Source organism: Convolutriloba macropyga, chromosome 7 (genome assembly GCF_964194025.1).
Source record: "Convolutriloba macropyga chromosome 7, txConMacr16.3, whole genome shotgun sequence".
NCBI classification, from domain to species: Eukaryota; Metazoa; Xenacoelomorpha; order Acoela; family Convolutidae; genus Convolutriloba; species Convolutriloba macropyga.
This window is the reverse complement of record NC_134474.1, coordinates 74488114-74508638: the sequence shown is the minus strand read 5'-3', so window position 1 is coordinate 74508638 and position 20525 is coordinate 74488114. Positions and strand designations below refer to the sequence as shown.

At 36.9% G+C, this 20525-nt stretch overlaps 2 protein-coding genes across 2 annotated transcripts in view; both read left to right on the top strand.

The window, feature by feature from the left end:
- The window catches only part of LOC142343323 (polyglutamylase complex subunit TTLL1-like), a 38630-nt gene extending 24854 nt beyond the window's left edge, over positions 1-13776 (top strand). Inside the window, exons 10-12 of the mRNA XM_075395158.1 lie at positions 12257-12366; positions 12788-12847; positions 13153-13776. Of these exons, the coding sequence (XP_075251273.1) occupies positions 12257-12366; positions 12788-12847; positions 13153-13399 (417 nt within the window). The 3' untranslated portion in view covers positions 13400-13776. The remainder of the gene's footprint in view (positions 1-12256; positions 12367-12787; positions 12848-13152) is intronic.
- A 4814-nt stretch (positions 13777-18590) lies between these two features.
- On the top strand, positions 18591-20488 carry LOC142343324 (ubiquitin-like protein 5). Its single transcript, XM_075395159.1, has 2 exons — positions 18591-19016; positions 20279-20488. The coding sequence occupies exons 1-2, from the start codon at positions 18839-18841 to the stop codon at positions 20320-20322; spliced, it is 222 nt and encodes a 73-aa protein (XP_075251274.1). The 5' UTR covers positions 18591-18838; the 3' UTR covers positions 20323-20488.
- Positions 20489-20525: the final 37 nt, after the last annotated feature.

Below are 20525 nucleotides of genomic sequence, written 5' to 3'. Positions count from 1 at the left end.
CCTGACTACTTCATTGCATTAATTAATTTAACTCTCCAGACAGGGTACCTTCTAAATCAATTCAAACAAGGCGTCGTGAGGCCGCTCATAGAGAAGTCTAACCTTGATCCTGATTTGTTGTCGAGTTAGCGCCCTCTTACAAATCTAAGATTCATGTCAAAAGTTGTTGAAAGAGTTGTTTTTGAGCAAATTATTTTGTATCCAGAATCTAATAATCTCAGGAGCAAGTATCAGAGTGCTTTTCGCTGCTTGCATTCAACGGAAGCGGCTTTACTGAAAATCTTTAATGATCTTCTGTGATATCTGGACGAGTCGCGTTCCGTGATGTATATTAGATTAGACTTGTCTGCAGAGTTTGATATAATGGATCATCAGTTTTTATTTGAGATATTAGCGAAAAGGATTGGTTTGCAATCTTTTGCGATAATCGCTGCAATTTATACATTGTCAAATCATACGAAGTCAAACCATATTTATTACTTTTTAACAAACAATACGAAGCCTCAGATAGGCTTCACTGGTATCTGAATTTTTCTCAGTCAATATTTGGCGCGAGGGTTCTTCGCATTTGTTGGACTGATTTTTCAATTTTTGTTGTAGTTATCTATTTAGATAGAATTTAGATTATTCGTTTAATTAGGACCTATTCGTTTAATTGGGACCTAATCAGCGCTTACTGCAGGCTTTGGACTGCATTCATTTGTCCCAAACAATGATGGCTTTATCCCCGCTGCCTCCTCCATCCGATCCGCCATGCACTCTGTGCATGGGTATATGTACAGAACAAGAACGTGTTATCTGTTCGATGTAAATCTAAATGTTTTCATGGATGTTGCCTTGGAATTGCTCAGAAAAATTGCATTGGAATGATATTTTGGTCTTGTCAACTTTTTATTTGCCAACTTTTACAACAGAGTTATCAGCCCTTGATCGAATATCTGCTCTTGAAGTTAAATTGGAAAAAGTAGATTCGCTGATTTCTGAAATTCAATCACTAAAGCTGGAGATAAATTCTCTGAAGAAACTAGATTACACGTATCTCAGAGCTGCTTTCAGAAATCGGTCTGACAGCACTGCTAGCGATCGTAATTGAAAGAAACGGAAAGCTGAAGGGAATGGAAATTTGTTTGCTGACAAAGAGTCCCAAGAAAAAACCAAAACTTTTCAAGACGGGCATAAATATTAAACATCAATCGACAGTCAGCGCAATTAAAAAGAAACCGAAAAGACGGCATCTCTACATTGGTCGTTTAAGCAACTCTGTCTCTACGCATGATATAACAGAATATTGCAAGAAGAAGGGAGTTGATATACTGTGTATTCGTGAAATATCCAGAGACGAATCTCGTATGAAATCTTTCAACTGTGTTTTCAAATTTGATAATGATCAAGTTGAATCTCCCGATTTCTGACCCGAAAATGTTTCGTTATCACAATTTTATTTGAATCAGAAAGCGAGGGAGTGGCTTGCCTTCCTTGATACATGACTATCTAATGTTAAATCCGTCAGTGGCCGTGTAAAATTTGTTTACATAATGCAAGATCGGTTCGCAACAAGACCTCGCAAATAATAAATCTTATTAAAGCTAATGAATTCAACCTTATAGTTTTAACAGAAACTTGGATCAGAGATAACTCAAATGATGAGTTTTTTATCCAGCAGTGTTGCCCAAATGGTTATTATTACTTGAGTGCAAACAGAAAAGAAAGAAATGATGGAGGATTAGCGGTGTTCTATGATTGAACTGTACGTGTCGATAATTTTTCAAACAAGTGTTTAACAAACGCGGAGCTGGCTTCCCTTGAGTTTACGCTTGGCAATTCGATGTATCTTTTGTTTTGTATATACAGATGACCAAATACCATTGCTCGTGTCTTTATAAGTGAGTTAATATCATTTTTTGAGAAAGAGCTGTTGTTAAAAAAATTACTTATTGTAGGTGATATCAATTTTTCTATGCTGCTATCAAATGATGCGTCAAGAAATTGGATTTCTTTTTTAGATGATTTTGGTTTGCAACAGAAAGTTACTGAAGTTACTGTGCCTACTCACAAAATTGGTGGAATTTTAAGCCACGTTATAACATCCGAGGAGGTTGAAGTATCAGAAGCTCCTGTAAATTTCATTACAAGCTCTGATCATGGAGTTGTGCACTTTGACCTTCTGCAAAAGCACGAGAATTTAGCTATAAAGAAGGCTTCGTGCAGAAATTGGCAAAATTTTGACGTGGAAGCGTTTGCAGAAAATATTATTGCTCCGATCGACAGAGATAGTCCTGAAAATGTTTGGAACAATGTTTTAATGAACGAAGTTAGTTATGTCGATAAGAACCATCCTCTGAAAACTAAATGTGTTCGAAATCATACGTGCCCTTTCTTTGGCGATGAGCTTAGAACCATGAAAAAATCGAGAAGAAAATTTGAGAAAGCTTATCGAAAGAATGGAAATTCCCAAGACAAAAGCCGGTTTATTAATTCAGTTTTGGAGTATTTGGAGCTGTTTACCAAAAAGAAAACTGAATACCTCGACAAATGTGTCGCTAGTGAAAATAAGCATGTTAGGTATTCTATGCTTCAGCAACTTTTAGAAAAAAAATAATGTTGTCCTGCCGCAGTCACTAGGGGATCCTGAATGCCTAGCAAAGAAGTTGAATGCTTTCTTTGTTAATAATATAGAAACCGTGTTAGTTTCAATACCTATAACGAATGATTTAAAATTGAATACTTCATACAACTACACTGGAGACTTTTCAGGTTTTTACACTGAGCGATTTGAAATTACTTCTACCAAAAATTTCGAACAGTACAGCACCGAATGATGTTATATCAACTAGGTTATGCCAAATTTTTTTGACAAATTCTCCGGACTACTTCATTGCATTAATTAATTTAACTCTCCAGACAGGGTACCTTCTAAATCAATTCAAACAAGGCGTCGTGAGGCCGCTCATAGAGAAGTCTAACCTTGATCCTGATTTGTTGTCGAGTTAGCGCCCTCTTACAAATCTAAGATTCATGTCAAAAGTTGTTGAAAGAGTTGTTTTTGAGCAAATTATTTTGTATCCAGAATCTAATAATCTCAGGAGCAAGTATCAGAGTGCTTTTCGCTGCTTGCATTCAACGGAAGCGGCTTTACTGAAAATCTTTAATGATCTTCTGTGATATCTGGACGAGTCGCGTTCCGTGATGTATATTAGATTAGACTTGTCTGCAGAGTTTGATATAATTGATCATCAGTTTTTATTTGAGATTTTAGCGAAAAGGATTGGTTTGCAATCTGTTTTGTTACGGTTTATTAAAAATTATCTTTCGAATCGCTAGCAACAAGTTATTATAAATGGATGTCTTTCTGGCGATGTCAAAGTTAAGACGGGTGTGCCACAAGGGTCGGTTCTTGGTCCTTTACGCTTTTCTTGTTACATGTTGCCCTTAGAAGATAAGCTGAAAGAATTAGAAATAAACTACCATTTCTACGCAGATGATACCGTTCTTTATTTTGTATTCGGTTCGGTCAATGCATGTTTGATAATGTTTTGACCTCGATTCAACGTTGTTTCAGCAATCCAAAATTGAAATTGAATGCGGATAAGAAGGAGTATATGATTATTCGGAAATGCAAAATTGTTAAACATGGTCTCTTACGTCTGCCAGAAGATGGTAACTACACTGAACAGGTAAAAGTTCTAGATTGTTATATTGATTGTCAACTCACTCTGCGACGACAGATTAACTTTGTTCGTTTTATTATCTCCGTAATGTATGGTCAATTCGAGATCAAGTTAAAACATCAGTCCTAATTGAGTTAATTAGAGCTTTAGTGTTATTCACGTGTTGACTACTGTAATTCGCTTTATTATGGTCTGCCAAACTTTTTATTAGCAAAACTTCAGCGAATAATGAACTCTGCCGCGCCTTTGATTTTTCGATTGTCACCTTCAACACCAACCTCGTCATACCTGAAGCAGCTACACTGGTTGCCAATTAGGCAACGCATTATCTTCAAAATCCTATTGTATGCGGATCGCTTTGTACGTCAGCCTGGCAAACTCCCACTATATTTATCTGATTTATCGAAACGAAACACGATAGTTACAAGGTCTCACTATTTTTACAGTTTATGTGTTCCCAAATTTCGCTCTACTTTTGGAAGACGTTCGTTCTCGCATGCCATCGCTGTTGAGTGGAATAAACACTCTTTTGCGCTGAAACTTATACCATATGAAGTTTTATTGCGGCGAAAACTCAAAACTCATCTGTTTTAATTTTCCCGCACTGTTGAGATTTTAAATGGTGCTCAAACCAATAATAATAATAATAACTTCATTTGCTTTTTTCAATACCGATCGGTGCTATAGTTATCAATTGCGTCTATTTGTCGGCAATCTGTCAGCTATGTGAATTGTACGGTAGCCACGTTTTTTTTCTCTATCTGTTGCCTCTATATAGTCACGAGAATTGCTTTGAAAACATTTGTGATTTCTTGAATATGCACAAGTTCAAACTGAACGATGCATAACACTGATCTACCTAGTTTCCCAATGCTCCTTCTCATTACGTTTCTTGAATAAAAAGGTTCAAAATTCTTTTCTTAATTGTTAATCGTTGCCGTAATTTCAGCTGCCATTATGCTGGTTGTTTATTGCTCTCAAACGAAGTGTGTAGCAATTATATTAGTCCTGTTGGCCTTTATGCGATTTTTCGCTCGACCGATTTTTTGTCTGACCATCTGACTTTTTGTCCCTAAAGCCTTTTTTGTCCTTCATTAGAAACCCTTAGCAGCGTTTAAAAGTCTTTCAAATGCTTAGTGCGGTCATAATACTGGAAAGGCCGTAGCTTATGGTAAAAAGGTCATCTTGAGGGGTTTTCGAGCCCAAAATGTTGCTTTTTGCCGTTTTTTAACCAATTTTTCGATTTTGTTAGACCAGTCTAAAATTGAGGCTGGTTAAAGTTGATAAAGGTTTTTGCGATATAGAAGTACTTTTTATGACCTTTTCAAGAGCTATGTTTTGGTACTCCAAACAAAAACGCAATTAATACTGATTTTTTCAATTTATTTGAAATTGTTTGCCAATTTTGAGTTTTTAAGCCTTAGTTGTCAAGGAACCTCCTCTAGTGTTTGATAATAGGTTAATGCATAGTTTTTAGTGGTTCTAAAATGGTTTCAACATCTTAACATACCGAATTTTTTTGACAAATGTTGTAATTTTTCAGTTTTTACATGATTTAATTACTAACAAGCCTAAAAAACCAGAAGTTGCAGAGTCGAACCTCATCATGGAAAGTATTCTTAGCTCTCTCTCTCTCTCTCTCTCTCTCTCTCTCTCTCTCTCTCTCTCTCTCTCTCTCTCTCTCTCTCTATCTCTCTCTCTATCTCTCTCTCTCTCTCTCTCTCTCTCTTTCTCTCTCTCTGTCTCTGTTTCAGTTGGGGTTTCTTTGCTTCGCTTTCTCCTTCACGTTTTATCTCTCTCAGACTCTCTCTCGCTCTCTGTCCTTAACTCTTTTGCCGATGACCTACTTCAGCTGCTGTTATATGGTGTGATGTCATCTATTACCTTCATTAATGCTGTTTTATCTCATCTGGTGGAAATCATTGTTAATTGCTCTCGAACGATATTTGTAGCAATTATATTAATCCTGTTGCTATATTAATCCTTTTTTTTTGCAGATTTTTGCTTGGCCGATTATTTGTCTGAAACACTTGACTTTTCGTCCATAATAACAGAATAAACAGGTGGCGCCCAGCGGGCATTAAGTTTCACTAGAGGCCCTTAGCCGTGTTTAGTAGTTCTTCAAGTGCTTAGTGTGGTGAAGCTACTGGGTATGTCGGTTGTGGTTAAAAGATCTTTTTTTGTGCCCAAAATGTTTTTTTTGTTTTTTCGTGTTTTTTTCGTCATTTTTTGATTATTTTGTTGGACCAGTCTATTATTGAGGCTGGCTAAAGGTCTTTTGCAATACAGAAGTATTTTTTTAACTTTTCAAGAACTATGTTTTGGTACTCTTTTTTTCAACTGCATTGAAAATGTGTGCAATTTTTGTGCTTTTCAGCCATAGGTGTCACAGAACCTCCTCTAGGGTTTGATATTAAGTTAATGCATTGTTTCTAGTGGTTATGGAATGTTTTGCAACATTTCAACATTACAATTTCTTTTACAAAACTTGCAATTTTTTCAGTTTTTTCGATATTTTTTGTCATCATTCAAGTTTCTCAAGAACTAGTGCTTAGATAACTTCCTTGGGGGTTCGGTAATAAAATATTGAAAAATTTTTTTGGACCATTGACTAGAATAATTTTCACGCTTTAAATATCACAATTTTTCAGAATTTTTTTATTAAACTTGCAATTTTCAACTTTTTAAATTTTTTTTGTAATTTCTGAGATTTCTCCAGCCTCAAGAGCCAAGAAACGTCTTCTGGGGATTCATAATAGGTTACTGCCCAGAAGTGACTGATCTAGCACGTTCTAGGATGTCGTCGTTAATTGCTCTCAAACGAATTTTGTAGCACTTATTTTAATCCTGTTGGTCTTTTTTATGCAATTTTTTGCTTGACCGATTTGTGTGACCCATTCGATTTTTCGTCCTCAGAAACAGGGTGAAGAGGTAGCGCCCGGCGGTTAGATAACCTCCTTGGGGGTTCGATAATAAAATATTGAAAATTTTTTTGGGCCATTGAATTGAATTTTTAAAGAATTTTTTTAATTAAACTTGCAATTTTCAAGTTTTTTTGAAACTTTTTATAATTTCTCCAACCTCAAGAGCCAAGAAACGTCTTCTTGGGTTTGATAATATGTTACTGCCCAGTTTCTAGATGTAATGAAATGTTTTTCAACATTTTAACATCACGAATATTAGCATTTTTTGAAAAAACAATTTTCTTTTTTTAATTTCAGGAATCAGAAAAACTCGTTACGGTTTGATAATAAGTTTTGGAAACTTTTTATTGGCCCTGGATTAGTGTTCAAACTTTGAATATCACTTTTTAGCTACTTTTCTCAGGTTTTTTGCAACTTTCATTTTTTAGGTTTCTCCAGCCTCAAGAGCCAAGGAACTTCCTCTAGTTTTTAATAGGTTGTTGCATAGTTTTTTGGTTTAATGGAATGTTTTTCAAGATTTCAATAATACGAATTTAAGCGTTTTTAATATATTTGCAATTTTTATTATTTTTTTATTATTTTTGAGTTTCTTTTGATATTAGCTGGCACCAGGGTCTCAAGGACCTCCTCTAAGGTTTGATAATAAGCTGATGAATAGTTTCTAGAGTTAATGAAATGGTTATCTTTTTGTTTTAATGAATCGAGTGTTAGCAGTTTTTGAAAAATTTTTAATTCAAATTTTTGGAAAATTATTACCATGTTCCAAATTTATGGATCTTTAGAGCCAGTGAAACTATTTAAGACTTGAATTAGGGATAATGGATAGTCTCTTGAGACAATAAAATGATTCTGAAGATAATATCAGGAATTTTAGCAAGATTTTGTCAAAATCTGAAATTGTTTTTAAAATTTCTGAATATTTTTGTGCTTTTGTAAGTTTAACGATCATTACTGACCAACAAAATTTTTTAAGTCTTGCAGATGGGATACATAGCAGAACTCCAGAGACAGAAAATGATTTGAACATTTCTTCCTTGCAATATCTGGAAACGTTTTTTTTAAACTTTGCTTTTTTTAAAGTGTTTCTATATGATTTAATTACAAGGCTAGAAAACTACAATTTTTAAATTTTGTCTCAAATTTCGGCAACTTTTTTATGAAACTCCTCAAGGTTTGATAATAAGCTGCTGAATAGTCTCTAGAATGGAATGGTTATCAAGATTTTAATTACTTGATTTTTACCTTTTTTTTGATAAAATGAAATTTTCAAGTTTTCGGAAAATTATTCTTGGTCCAAGTTTATGGATCTTTGAGCCAGTGAAATGGGGATACTGGATAGTCTTTTGAGACAATGAAATGATTCTGAAGATACTAATATCAAGACATTTTGCAATTGTTAAAATTTATGTGTCATTTTACAGAACTCAGACAAAATCTGGAAACTTTTTAAATTTTGCTTTTTTATGTTTTACGAATTAATTGCTAGCGAGGCTAGAATACTTGAAATTGCCAAGTCGAATCTCATCATGGAAAATATTCCTAGCTCTATCTCTTTATGTGACTTGGGGTTTCTTCCCTTCTGTTTCTTGTTCTCGTTTTATCTCTCACACACTTTCTCTGTCTCTTTCCTTACTCTTTTGTTGATGCCACACAGCTGCTGTTATGTGACGTGATTTCATCATCTTTTACCCTCATTAACGCTGAGTTCGAGTAGAAATGGTTATCAGAAATGACTGAACTAGCACGTTTTAGGAAGTCATCGGTAATTGCTCTCAAACGAATTTTGTAGCACTTATTTTAATCCTGTTGCTCTTTTTATGCGATTTTCTGCTTGACCGATTTGTGTGACCCATCCGATTTTTCGTCCTCAGAAACAGGGTGAAGAGGTAGCGCCCGGCGGGCATTAAGTCCTCTTACAGCCTTTCAGATCTCTAGTCAGAGTATGCGATTCACAGAATCTGTTGGATAAATTGATTCCGCACCCTTCGCCCCCCACATCAGCCCACCCCCCCCCCCAATCCACCCCTGCAATCGTTCAGGCCATAAGGGCCCAATGCAATCAAAAATACCCTCCCACCCACCGCTGCTATGCACCAACCCCTACCCCCCCCTTCCCCGCTGTGCTCACGCCCTTCCGGTAAGCTAAAGCTAGCCTCACTGAATCGTGGCTAGCTACTGACGGAGGCAACAGCTCGACGGTCGTTTGAGAGCAGGTTGCCCGACGTTAGTCGTTTATGTTTATGATTTTCATAGAATGCTGTCCTACTTCGCTAATCTAATAACGCTGTAGTTTTTGACAGAATTGCAAAAAAGAGAGCGCGTTTTTAATTGCACTCAAACTTATGCAAAATGTTTGCTATGACTTTTAGCAAGATCATTCTCGAACATTTTTTGCGCTTGCTAGAGATTTTATAGGCAACAATCAGTCTTCAAAAACCTGATAACATATTACAGCCCGAGTGCATTGAGGCTGGTTAAAGCTCTTTTGCAATACAGAAGTACTTTTTTTTACCTTTTCTAGAGCTATTTTTTGGAACTCTTTTAAATTTATTGAAATTGTGTGCCGTTTTGTGCTTTTCAGCCATAGGTGTCACAGAACCTCCTCTGGGGTTTGACAATAAGTTACTGTATAGTTTCTAGTTGTTATGGAATGGTTTGCAATATTTTAACATTTCAAATTCTTTTACAGAACTTGCAATTTTTTCAGTTTTTTCGATATTTTTTGTCATCACTCAAGTTTCATCAGAACTAGTTGTTAGATAACCTCCTTAGGGGTTCGATAATAAAATATTGAAAAATATTTTTGGGGCCATTGACTAGAATAATTTTCAAGCTTTAAATATCACAATTTTTCAGAATTTTTTATTAAACTTGCAATTTTCAACTTTTTTGTAATTTCTGAGATTTCTCCAGCCTCAAGAGCCAAGAAACGTCTTCTGGGGTTTCATAATAGGTTACTTCCCAGAAGTGACTGATCTAGCACGTTTTAGGAAGTCATCGTTAATTGCTCTCAAACGAATTTTGTAGCACTTATTTTAATCCTGTTGGTCTTTTTTATGCGATTTTTTGCTTGACCGATTTGTGTGACCCATTCGATTTTTCGTCCTCAGAAACAGGGTGAAGAGGTAGCGCCCGGCGGGCATTAAGTCCTCTTAGAGCCTTTCAGATCTCTTGTCAGAGTATGCGATTCACAGAATCTGTTGGATAAATTGATTCCACACCCCTCGCCCACCCCCCCATCCACCCCTGCAATCGTTCAGGCCATAAGGGCCCCGTGCAATCAAAAATACCCTCCCACCGCTGCTATGCACCAACCACAACCCCCCCCCCCCACTTGTGCTCACGCCCCTTCCGGTAAGCTAAAGCTAGCCTCACTGAACCGTGGCTAGCTACTGACAGAGGCAACAGCTCGACGGTCGTTTGAGAGCAGTTTGCCCGACGTTAGTCGTTTATGTTTATGATTTTCATAGAATGCTGTCCTACTTCGCTAATCTAATAACGCTGTAGTTTTTGACATAATTGCAAAAAAGAGAGCGCGTTTTTAATTGCACTCAAACTTATGCAAAATGTTTGCTATGACTTTTAGCAAGATCATTCTCGAACATTTTTTGCGCTTGCTAGAAATTTTAAAGGCAACAATCAGTCTTCAAAAACCTGATAACATATTACAGCCCGAGTGCATTGAGGCTGGTTAAAGCTCTTTTGCATTACAGAAGTACTTTTTTTTACCTTTTCTAGAGCTATTTTTTGGAACTCTTTTAAATTTATTGAAATTGTGTGCCGTTTTTGTGCTTTTCAGCCATAGGTGTCACAGAACCTCCTCTGGGGTTTGACAATAAGTTACTGTATAGTTTCTAGTTGTTATGGAATGGTTTGCAACATTTTAACATTTCAAATTCTTTTACATAACTTGCAATTTTTTCAGTTTTTTCGACATTTTTTTGTCATCACTCAAGTTTCATCAGAACTAGTGGTTAGATAACCTCCTTAGGGGTTCGATAATAAAATATTGAAAAATTTTTTTGGGCCATTGACTAGAATAATTTTCAAGCTTTAAATATCACAATTTTTCAGAATTTTTTATTAAACTTGCAATTTTCAACTTTTTTGTAATTTCTGAGATTTCTCCAGCCTCAAGAGCCAAGAAACGTCTTCTGGGGTTTCATAATAGGTTACTGCCCAGAAGTGACTGATCTAGCACGTTTTAGGAAGTCATCGTTAATTGCTCTCAAACGAATTTTGTAGCACTTATTTTAATCCTGTTGGTCTTTTTTATGCGATTTTTTGCTTGACCGATTTGTGTGACCCATTCGATTTTTCGTCCTCAGAAACAGGGTGAAGAGGTAGCGCCCGGCGGGCATTAAGTCCTCTTAGAGACTTTCAGATCTCTAGTCAGAGTATGCGATTCACAGAATCTGTTGGATAAATTGATTCCACACCCCTCGCCCACCCCCCCCCCCCCCATCCACCCCTGCAATCGTTCAGGCCATAAGGGCCCCGTGCAATCAAAAATACCCTCCAACCGCTGCTGTGCACCACCCCCTACCCCCCGCTGTGCTCACTTACGCCCCTTCCGGTAAGCTAAAGCTTTTCTCACTGAACCGTGGCTAGCTACTGACGGAGGCAACAGCTCCCCGGTCGTTTGCGAGTAATTCGCCTGACGTTAGTCGATTATGTTTTTTTTATTACTCGAAGAGGACTATTTGATGAGATTCTTTTTGATCTGTATTTTTGTTGGAGTGTTTTTGAAACCGGTCGTGGAACGCATGATATCACTGTTTGCGTGAAACTGATGTATAATTTTCGTGAGCACAGAGCGGGGAAATTAGTTCATGACACCTTTTTGAGAAAGAGTGAGAAAATTAGGTTCAGAAAAGTAGGTGCTTTTTGTTTAAGCTCATTTTCTCGTACAGAAATGTTTCCGCTAGGCTGGCTTATCAGTTAGTGTGTTGCTTTGCAGGCTGGCCATGTTTAGATTACCATTCTGGGCTAGCTATTTGGCTTTTCCACGATCTTCCGACTAAAATTATTCAATTCGTGAAATTAAAAACAGATTCGAAGTTTTCTGCATTATTGATGCAAAATAAAATATACAGAAACTAATATCTGTAAAAAATGACAGAAGTTGGATTTTCAAAGAGGTTAACAAGACAGTTGAAAGACCAAGTGTTATCCAAAAAATTTTGAAAATTGTTTGAACTGATTGTTGGGGTTTTTTGAAATTCACCCTTTTGATAAATTTAAATTTATTCTTAAGGTAGTTCATTTTTGCTGACATTGATTTGGTATTCTTAATTTTGGTGACACCAGTAAGCATGTGGCCATCTTACTACTTCGAGTTTTCGATGGAACTATTTTTTGTCCTTCGTCGAAGAAAAATGTTCACTTTATCATATTTCACAGCTTGGTGAACATTGTGTGAATTGTTTTCGACTTCTCTAGTAAGCTAGCGACACTTCTTCCATTCTTCTCAAAATCAGAGGCCACTGGCCATGACTCGCAAGAATTGCCCTGATCTCATGTTTAACCTTGCAAATAGCGATACTTGTTACCAGATTTTTTTTTGATCTACTGCTCTTGCGATTTATTCCTCGATCACACTAAAAAGTTGGTCTGGCATATTGTTCGTGGAGGACAATAATCACTGTAATGATTATTATGTAGGTGAACGCGAGTCCATCCTTGAGTGCTACTACAGTGAATGACCGAATTATGAAGTACAAACTGATCCTGGACACCATCAATGTACTGCTTCCAGACAACCAGCCCCCTGAGTTAGTTATGTCGATAAGTGGTAACTAAATAACCTTAGCGTCAAAAAGACTGCTAACAGTTACACAGCATTTTAACCAGCAAGATGTTGATCTCTGTTTATCCTCATAGTCCGATTTAATAATGGTAGAACGTGTACCCTAAATGTTATGTATTGTATTTCTGGCAAGCTTCTCTTTTTCTGCGTGCTTTCTTTTGAAATTGTTAATAGCGGCCGTCATCTTCTCGGCCGGGTCTTATTTGTTTTCCATGCATATGGTTCCAATGAGCATCCAAAATGATTTGTGATGCTTTAAGATGTATTGTCTTGATATGCTGCCTCACCATTGATTGGGTAATTAGTAAGCGGACTGCTGTTGGTAGTAGACAACCGAGCAGATAACTGGCCCCAAAACAGGTGACAATGACGGAGTATTGTTTCAGTGTGAAATCTCCCTCCTTCAAAAACCCACCCAAAGAGGCTCTGGGCAATTACGAGCTACTGTAAGTATACCCCACCACAATCACCAGCGCGCGCACACTTTATACACATATGGTTGTTTTGGTTTTGATAACTCATATGGAGCAGCGCTGCTTTGCTTGAAGAATAGGCTAATAAAAACTATCGGCTGTGTGATATAAGCGGTTTGATGAAAAGAGTGAATGAATTATGAGAGATTGTACATACTTTCTCGGACGCGCTTTTTAGAATAATGCCTCTTACCGGTAAAGAACGCGATTTCAAATCTAACTGCAAGCTGGGTATATTTTTCGAGTGAACTCTTCTTCAAATTCTGTGTGTTTAACAGATACGACGAGGAAGCACACTTAGCCATGGAGGGCAAAGGAGGTGGACTGGGGGGCTCATCCTTCTCTGGCGGGGCGGGTAGTGGAGGTGGAGGACACTCTTCTGGATCTGGTGGAGGGGTGGGTCCCGGGGGATTGTATGCGAGCAGTCTGCGAGACAGAAGAGCCCACTCAGACAAGTACAGGAGTGGAGGGGCAGGGGCAACTGGAGGGGGAGGGGTGGGATCTATCGGGGCATCATGGAAGTGAAGTGGAGTGAACCTGGACTGGGGAGGAGAGGTTTAGAGACAGCTGCAGTTCACGCCTGTGTGATAGGGAAAACCTCTCGGGTTCTAGTGTTTCATCTCACTACAACGCTGCATTTTTTGCTTCGTCACTGGATTTTCACCTTAATTTGCAGACCGAAATCAAAAGATGCTTCTCAATGTTTTAATTTAAACAGCCAGCCTTTTCAAGTGCAATCCTTGATTAATTGTGCTCATAAAACCTAATCATAATACTGGTGTTCATTGCAGACTTATGTACAACATAATGAATCCATTTTGCCTGTAAATATGTAAGATGTAAATATGTATATAATTGTATATTCTTTCTCGTTAGATTAAAATTAGAAAATATCGACCCAGTTTTATTAACCCATACGACCAAAAATCGAAAGAAAAAAGTGTACTTCAACTAAACCTGTTTTTGGCAAATAATTGGATTTTTTTCGTGTTCATAACTCCATCAATGCTTCCAAGATTTCGAAGGCTAGAAGCACAATTTGCAATCTCTCAATTCTGTTAGCATGTGGCATTGAGTTGGTTTTCTATCGGTTTCAACAACTCAAGAATTTCTAAATCAAATTTGAGTGATTTGGTCACGCCGAACGCTGAGCGAAAAAGCGAGATGTTTTGTCGCGTGAATTATTTTTTCTCTCGTTTTAAACTAGAGTTAAAAAAATGGTGTTTGGGCAACAATTTTTCTTGTTTTTTGTTCACATGCGGCAATAGGACATGTGTTTTTCTGAGTTTTTCGATTGGTTACTTTATTTTAAACGGTTTTCAAGTTCTGTTCATAGCCATTCTGAGTTGCGAAACCTATAAAAAGAATATATTGTTGATTTACCTCACTCATCAAGATAATCTTTACACTCGCCAACTTAACTTAGTTGTCATAGGAACCGTAATATTCAACGTGAACAGTTCAGTGAGGTTTCGGCCGTTTTGCTTTTCCAATTCTTTCGGCAGCCCACCACCTGCGTGACCCCCCTCCTCCCCGCGCCCAAACGTGCCCCTACAACATATACCTATCCACCAAACTATAATTTTATTCTACTACCGAAGCCTAAAAAGCGGAAGAAAGGAGAAATTTGATTGTTTTTAGATTTAAGAAGCAAAATGTTTTTATATTATTGCTCAAAAGTTCATCTTATTGTAGTTTTCAGTAGATTTCTGCTGTTCTTTTCTTCTTTCGCTTTTGTATGCTCTCATTTGTTGGTGTTGGCAGCTATTGCTATTGATGAAGATTTTGTTTAATTTCTTTTTCGTAGGAAAGAGAATCTCCCGGCGTTTTTAAAGAAAATTTTCTGGTGGTTTCCGACTTTAGCTAGTCTTTTTTTGTCCTTAACTTTTTGTGTTTTCCGAGATCTCAATTGATTTTCGCTTCACAGTTTTTAAGCATCTCAGCTCAATTGACTGCAGCGTACGTCTAAAAGTCAAATAAAATTTGCACCAAAATTGGTTTTTTTTAACTTGAAGTACTACTAGTGTTCTGTAATATTGTCTGACCTTTATCTTCCTACAAGCCACCTCGTATCCACCACTGCTCAAGAGGGCTAAAAATATAAAAACCATGCGATATAGCGTTCCTTTAAATTGGCTATGCTATCTTTTTGAATTGTTTATACCATTTTTTAGATCAGTTAGACCAATGTTGATACTGCGTCCGACGTAAGCAGGAATAGAGCCTCGCTAATCGTTTGAGATCAATTCGTCCGCCAACTCCGTCAACATTGTGTCGTTCGTTAAAATCAACGCCGGTCCAACAGAGTTTAGGTATATATCTGTGTTAAATTGTTTTACCGATTTATCATTTTTTATTTTTTGCTCGATCGATTTTTCGTCTGACCCTTTTGACCTTGTCCCTAAATACGGGAAAAAAAGGTAAGGTCCGGAGGGAATTAATGGGTCTTAGAGCCTTTCGACGTACTATACTCTAAGTATGCTATTCACCAAAACGTTTTTGGAGGCATAAGTTCTTTGAGCCCCGGTAAATTGTTTATTAATAGCCGCCCTCATTTTCTCAGCCGGCTATTATAGCGCTCCTATTTTTTTACAATTCAAAGAATTTGAATTGTATTGGGGCGCTGTCTTTTTTTTAAGATCTGTTCACACATTTTCATGATTTTTGAAAACAAATTGGAGTAGTGATTTTGGTCACGCCGAAACAGGAAGTGGAGCGAAAAAGCGAGTGGTTTTGCGGCGTGAAATTTTTTCGCTCTAAATTTAAAGTAGAGTGAGAAAACGGTGTTTTAACAAAAATTCGCTTTCTCGCTAGTGATTTTTTGTTCACATGCGGCAATTTCACTTTGATTTTTACTGTTTTTTTCGATTTTGGTCGAATTTTTTTTCTAAATGGTTTTCCCAATGCATTCTTAGTCCGTTCTATGTCTTGTTCTTCTGTGTAGTCTTTGAATTGTACGTCAGGACTTGTCCTGCTATGTTTTTTATTTCGTCGATGCGATTTTTGTTACGACCATATGACGTCACAACCACTTTAAATCTGCTTTTTGTTCATTCGTTCATGCAATTTCAACTGAATTGCGTGCGTGACGTCATTTTTCACTCTTAGTGGAGCTAGATTGGACACACGTGACTTACCTCACTCTTAAAAATAACTTCATCACTCTGAAATTTGACTTCTCTTTTCTTTAATTCAAAGAGATAAGGTCAAATGAGTGCTTGTCACTCTAATTGAAAGTTTTTTAAGAGCAGCAAATAGAAACAGCAATAAGTTATACAGATTCCTAATCAAAATTTAACCTCTCAGCCCTTAATAAAATCAATAAGTTTTTTTGGTGTGTCTTACCGTCTTTTTGAGACTACAGATCTATGGATCTGTTGCGGCTATTTTCTGGCAATTTGCCAGCTATGTTTTTAGTAGTCACTTTGGCAGGAACCAGTTACCAGTTGATTTAAAAGGCAATTGTTTCACGAATACGACTCTTCGAGTTAATTCCGGAATTCTTCCGGCTTTGTTTTTTTGTCCTCAAGATTTTTGTTACTACCATATGACGTCACAGTCACTTCAGTTCTGCTTTTTTTTTCATTGTTTCATGCGATTTTGGAAGTGAGTTGCGTGGGTGACGTCATTTTTCACGCTTTGTGGAGCGAGTTTTTGTTCATTCGCGTGATTAAACTTTTGGTCACACTTGACTTACCTCACTCTCAAAAATGACTTCCTCAATTCGAAATTGACTTTTATTTACTTTAATTCAAAAATATAAGGTCAAATGGGTGTGTGTTACTCTAAATGAAGGTTATTAGAAAGCAGCTAATAGAGGCAGCAAAAACTTATACAGATTGTTAATCAAAATTTAATATCTCAGCCTTCACTGAAAAGACTAATTTTTTTGGTCTGTCTTTTTACTTTTTTTAGACTGCAGATCTACGAAGCTATTGTGGCTATTTTCCGGCAATCTGCCAGCTATGTTTTTTAAGCAATTCCTTGAGAAGAGTTAGTTATATTGAATTGAAGAATTGGACCAAAAATCTTTCATCGGCACAACGTTCTTTCAGAACAACTCCAGTCAACTCCTGTTTAATAAAGGAGACTCATCAATCAGAGTTGTCACTGCACGTTTCAAATTTTGTGCCTTTTAGTTTTTCACCTGTACCATTCATTTTACTTGAGTGATGTCTGAGTGATGTTTGGGCGCTGATATGGGTCCTATCGCATATGCTTCTGTCTCGAGCATTGTATTTTTTGTCTTTCAGCAAAAAGTGCGTTACTACAGCAGAAAGGCTGAAGTTGGTAAACTGAACGCACCTCACAGCCACTTCCTCTTAGCTGACAATGGACTGTTCACGTGTATGGGGGCGGAAGTGAGACTACGTCGCAATTTGGAAAGATACCTCTCAGGTCGCCATTTTTTGAGGGCAATTGATAAACTTGTCAGCTTTTTCAGACTATCACTTTTTTGACCACCTTAATTATTTCGTTTTTTTGAACGTTGCCAAACGTTTTCAATAATATAAAATTTTGCTGCATTTTGTTTCTCTTGGTGACAGTGGTTTAAGTTTCACCAATTTTTAGAGCAGACCTGGAGAGGTAGTGAATTAATGATTTAATACAAAAGGTAGTGGCTTCCGTTTTAATTACGGTTTTGTTATTGAAGTTTTGACGCTTCGAGTCGCTTCCGGAATTCTTCCGGCTATGTTTTTTACTTCGTCGAACAAAAAAATGTTTCGCTTTACCTCATTTTGCCGCTTTTTCAACATTTTGCGTGAAATCTCTCTGCTAGTTTCTATGCTAGTTCTCTATGCTAGTTTCTCTCTATGCTAGTTTCTATGCTAGTTCTCTATGCTAGTTTTTCTCTTCTCTCATTCTGCTAAAAGTGATTTTGAACATCAGTTGCTCAGCAAAGCAATTCAAATGAACAGAGTCAGTATAAAAATTGAATTCAGAAATAGAAACGGGATAAACCCATAAAGCCCAATTTTAGATGCCCGCTATTTGAACTTCGTTCCTATAAGTATTAGTTGCCTCTCTCTAATGCTTATTGGTATTGATAGTAGCCCCTGTAGCCTCTCTCTAAGAAACAGAAGTATGTTCAACTACGAAATTTCATAAAAATAAATCGGGCTTAAAAAATGTTTTTGTACAAAAATCTTTTTTTTTTTCAATATCTTCTATTCTTTCAATCCCAATCATGCTGATTGGAATCAACGGTGGCTATTCGGCAATCTGCCGGGTGTGTTTTTTTATTGTTTCCGTGTTTGTTGTTTTTAGCGGCTGTCAGAGGAAACTTCGCTCTATCTGCCATATGGATTATCTGACGATTTGGAGTTCGTTGATCATAACTTGAACGCATCGCTTTTTGATTTTGTGATAAATTTGGGCAGCCTACCACAAAATGAAAATGATTGTTCTTGCTTGCATTTTTCGATAAAGTAATTTTTGAACGGTTCTGTGCCGAGGACGTAATCAGGCGAGCTTTCTAGCTTAATGTCAACGTGTTGATTGAGGCACCAAGTGTTGGACTAATTCCTTCAACTGTTGTCGATGTACAATGGAACAGTTAATCAAATTTTGGATTACAAATGTACTTACTTTTGTCACTCATATTCGCAATTTCTTATCACCGTTAGATGCAGTTTTTGTGATTTTTTAAAGGCGACAGTTATGGTGTCTTGTGTTGAATATACAGTGGCTTCTGCAGGCATTAAAATTTAAATTAATTTGCTTCAGTATAGCTGTTGATGTTTCAGTTTTGATACATGCTTCATTGTACCGAAAATTTGAGCTTTTGACAACTTGCTTGTCCTTGGATCTTCGAGGATTTTTTCGTTTCTGCGCTTTGAGGACAAAGTGGGTTTTATGAAACTTGAGTTGAAGCAGGCAGGTAGAAGTTACGAGAGAAAGAGACTATTGTTAGTGAGTGACCATTGAAAGTGATATCAGCGAAAGAGTGAGTGTGTGTGTGTGATGATAGAGATCACGTGTAATGACAGACTGGGAAAGAAGGTGAGGATAAAGTGCAATCCGAGTGACACTGTGGGAGATCTGAAGAAATTGATAGCAGCACAGACTGGTACCTCCAGTGAGAGGATCATCCTGAAGAAGTGGTACACAATTTACAAAGACCACATCACACTCGGAGATTGTTAGTAGAACAACAAAAACAACAACAACACCAAAACTAAGATTGTATTTGACATCTCGTAAACTCTTTTTTTAAAACACGCTAATTGGAACCTAGTACTACCATAGATAAAGATCTATAAATTGTTAAAAACGTCACTAACTTTTAAAGGGTTATAAATTTAGAAATTTTAACAGTTGAAATTAAATTTTGAAGTTTATAGCTAATAGTTATAATTCCCACATGAAACTATGGAAACCAAAAAATAAAAATTAACTAAAAGTAAAGTATATTTTCATCTGTTTCCCACCATAAATTTGTTTTGTATTAGTTTTTTTCAAATACCTTTTATTCAAAATAAGATCACAAAAAGTATCACGAAACTGTAAGATCTACAGTAAGGAACCCTGAGTTTGTTAAAAAAATGTGTCACAAATTTGTCCAAATACTCGCTCCCTTGAAATTGCAGCCGCTAAATGGCAGTGGAGTTCTGCTAGAGAATTATTATTGTCGGAATGTAATTTTTATTACATTATTATTACATAGAGAATTATTATTGTCGGTGAGAGGGCTGTGTGAAATCATTGTAAAGAAAATTTCGATCCCCCTTTCCACTCCTCTCTACCCCCTACCTACAACCCCTACCTCCTCTCAAGCTTGAGCTAGCTGCAACCAAATCCAGCCCCACACTAGTCGTAAGTCGATGGTTAACTCTGTAAAATAGAAGAAATACTGATGGTCCCCAATTCAGTCAGTACCTTTATGATTCAAAACCTTGAGCTTTTTTAAATGATTTTGGTCCATCAGATGATTACCAATAATTTTTCCAACACTAACAGAGGAATGTTTTGATTACCTATGTAAAAATTTGTTGGTCTGACAATAAATCAATCGCTACTGAATAATGTTCTTAACTCTAGCAAGACTTTAAGACTCGAGTGAAAAAAGAGAAAAAGGAAAAAAATTATCAAACTTTTTTCGGACCCTAACAATTGTTGCTTGACGCAAACTTCATTCAGTTCTAACTTCTCAGTTAATGTCGAGGCTTTTAAATATATGGACATTAAACGAATAGTGAATTTGTTACAACTGTTTTTGGACATTGGTGTTTATTTGTTTTTTAATGTCGTACGGCGGAGGTACTAATCAATCTACTGTTCCGAACCCTTAAAGCCCTGATGACTAAAAACTGTTGGTCGGGGGGTATCTAAGGATGCCCACCAATGGGGGGACCACAGATGAAGTGGGATAATTGAAGTGAAGGAATGAAATGTTTGTTTCAGACGAGATCCACGATGGAATGAATTTGGAACTGTACTACCAATAGAAGCGAAAGAACAGTCCATTCTATGAATGCAAAAACAATATTCTCAACTTTCCCCTGCTCTGTATGTAGATCTGATATGAGCTCATTTATTTTGATTTGAATATCTGCTGGTCGTTATCTTTGTCTCACAATGTGATTTATGAATGTTAGTTTAATTTTCAAATGATTTGTTTTCTTTTTGAGAATTTATTGAGCCCTCAGTG

Excerpts from the sequence above, each read along its gene's own strand:
- LOC142343324 (XM_075395159.1), top strand. The coding sequence starts at position 18,839 with ATGATAGAGATCACGTGTAATGACAGACTGGGAAAGAAGGTGAGGATA. Across the intron at positions 19,017-20,278 it reads CCACATCACACTCGGAGATT|ACGAGATCCACGATGGAATG; the intron begins GTTAGTAGAACA and ends TGTTTGTTTCAG.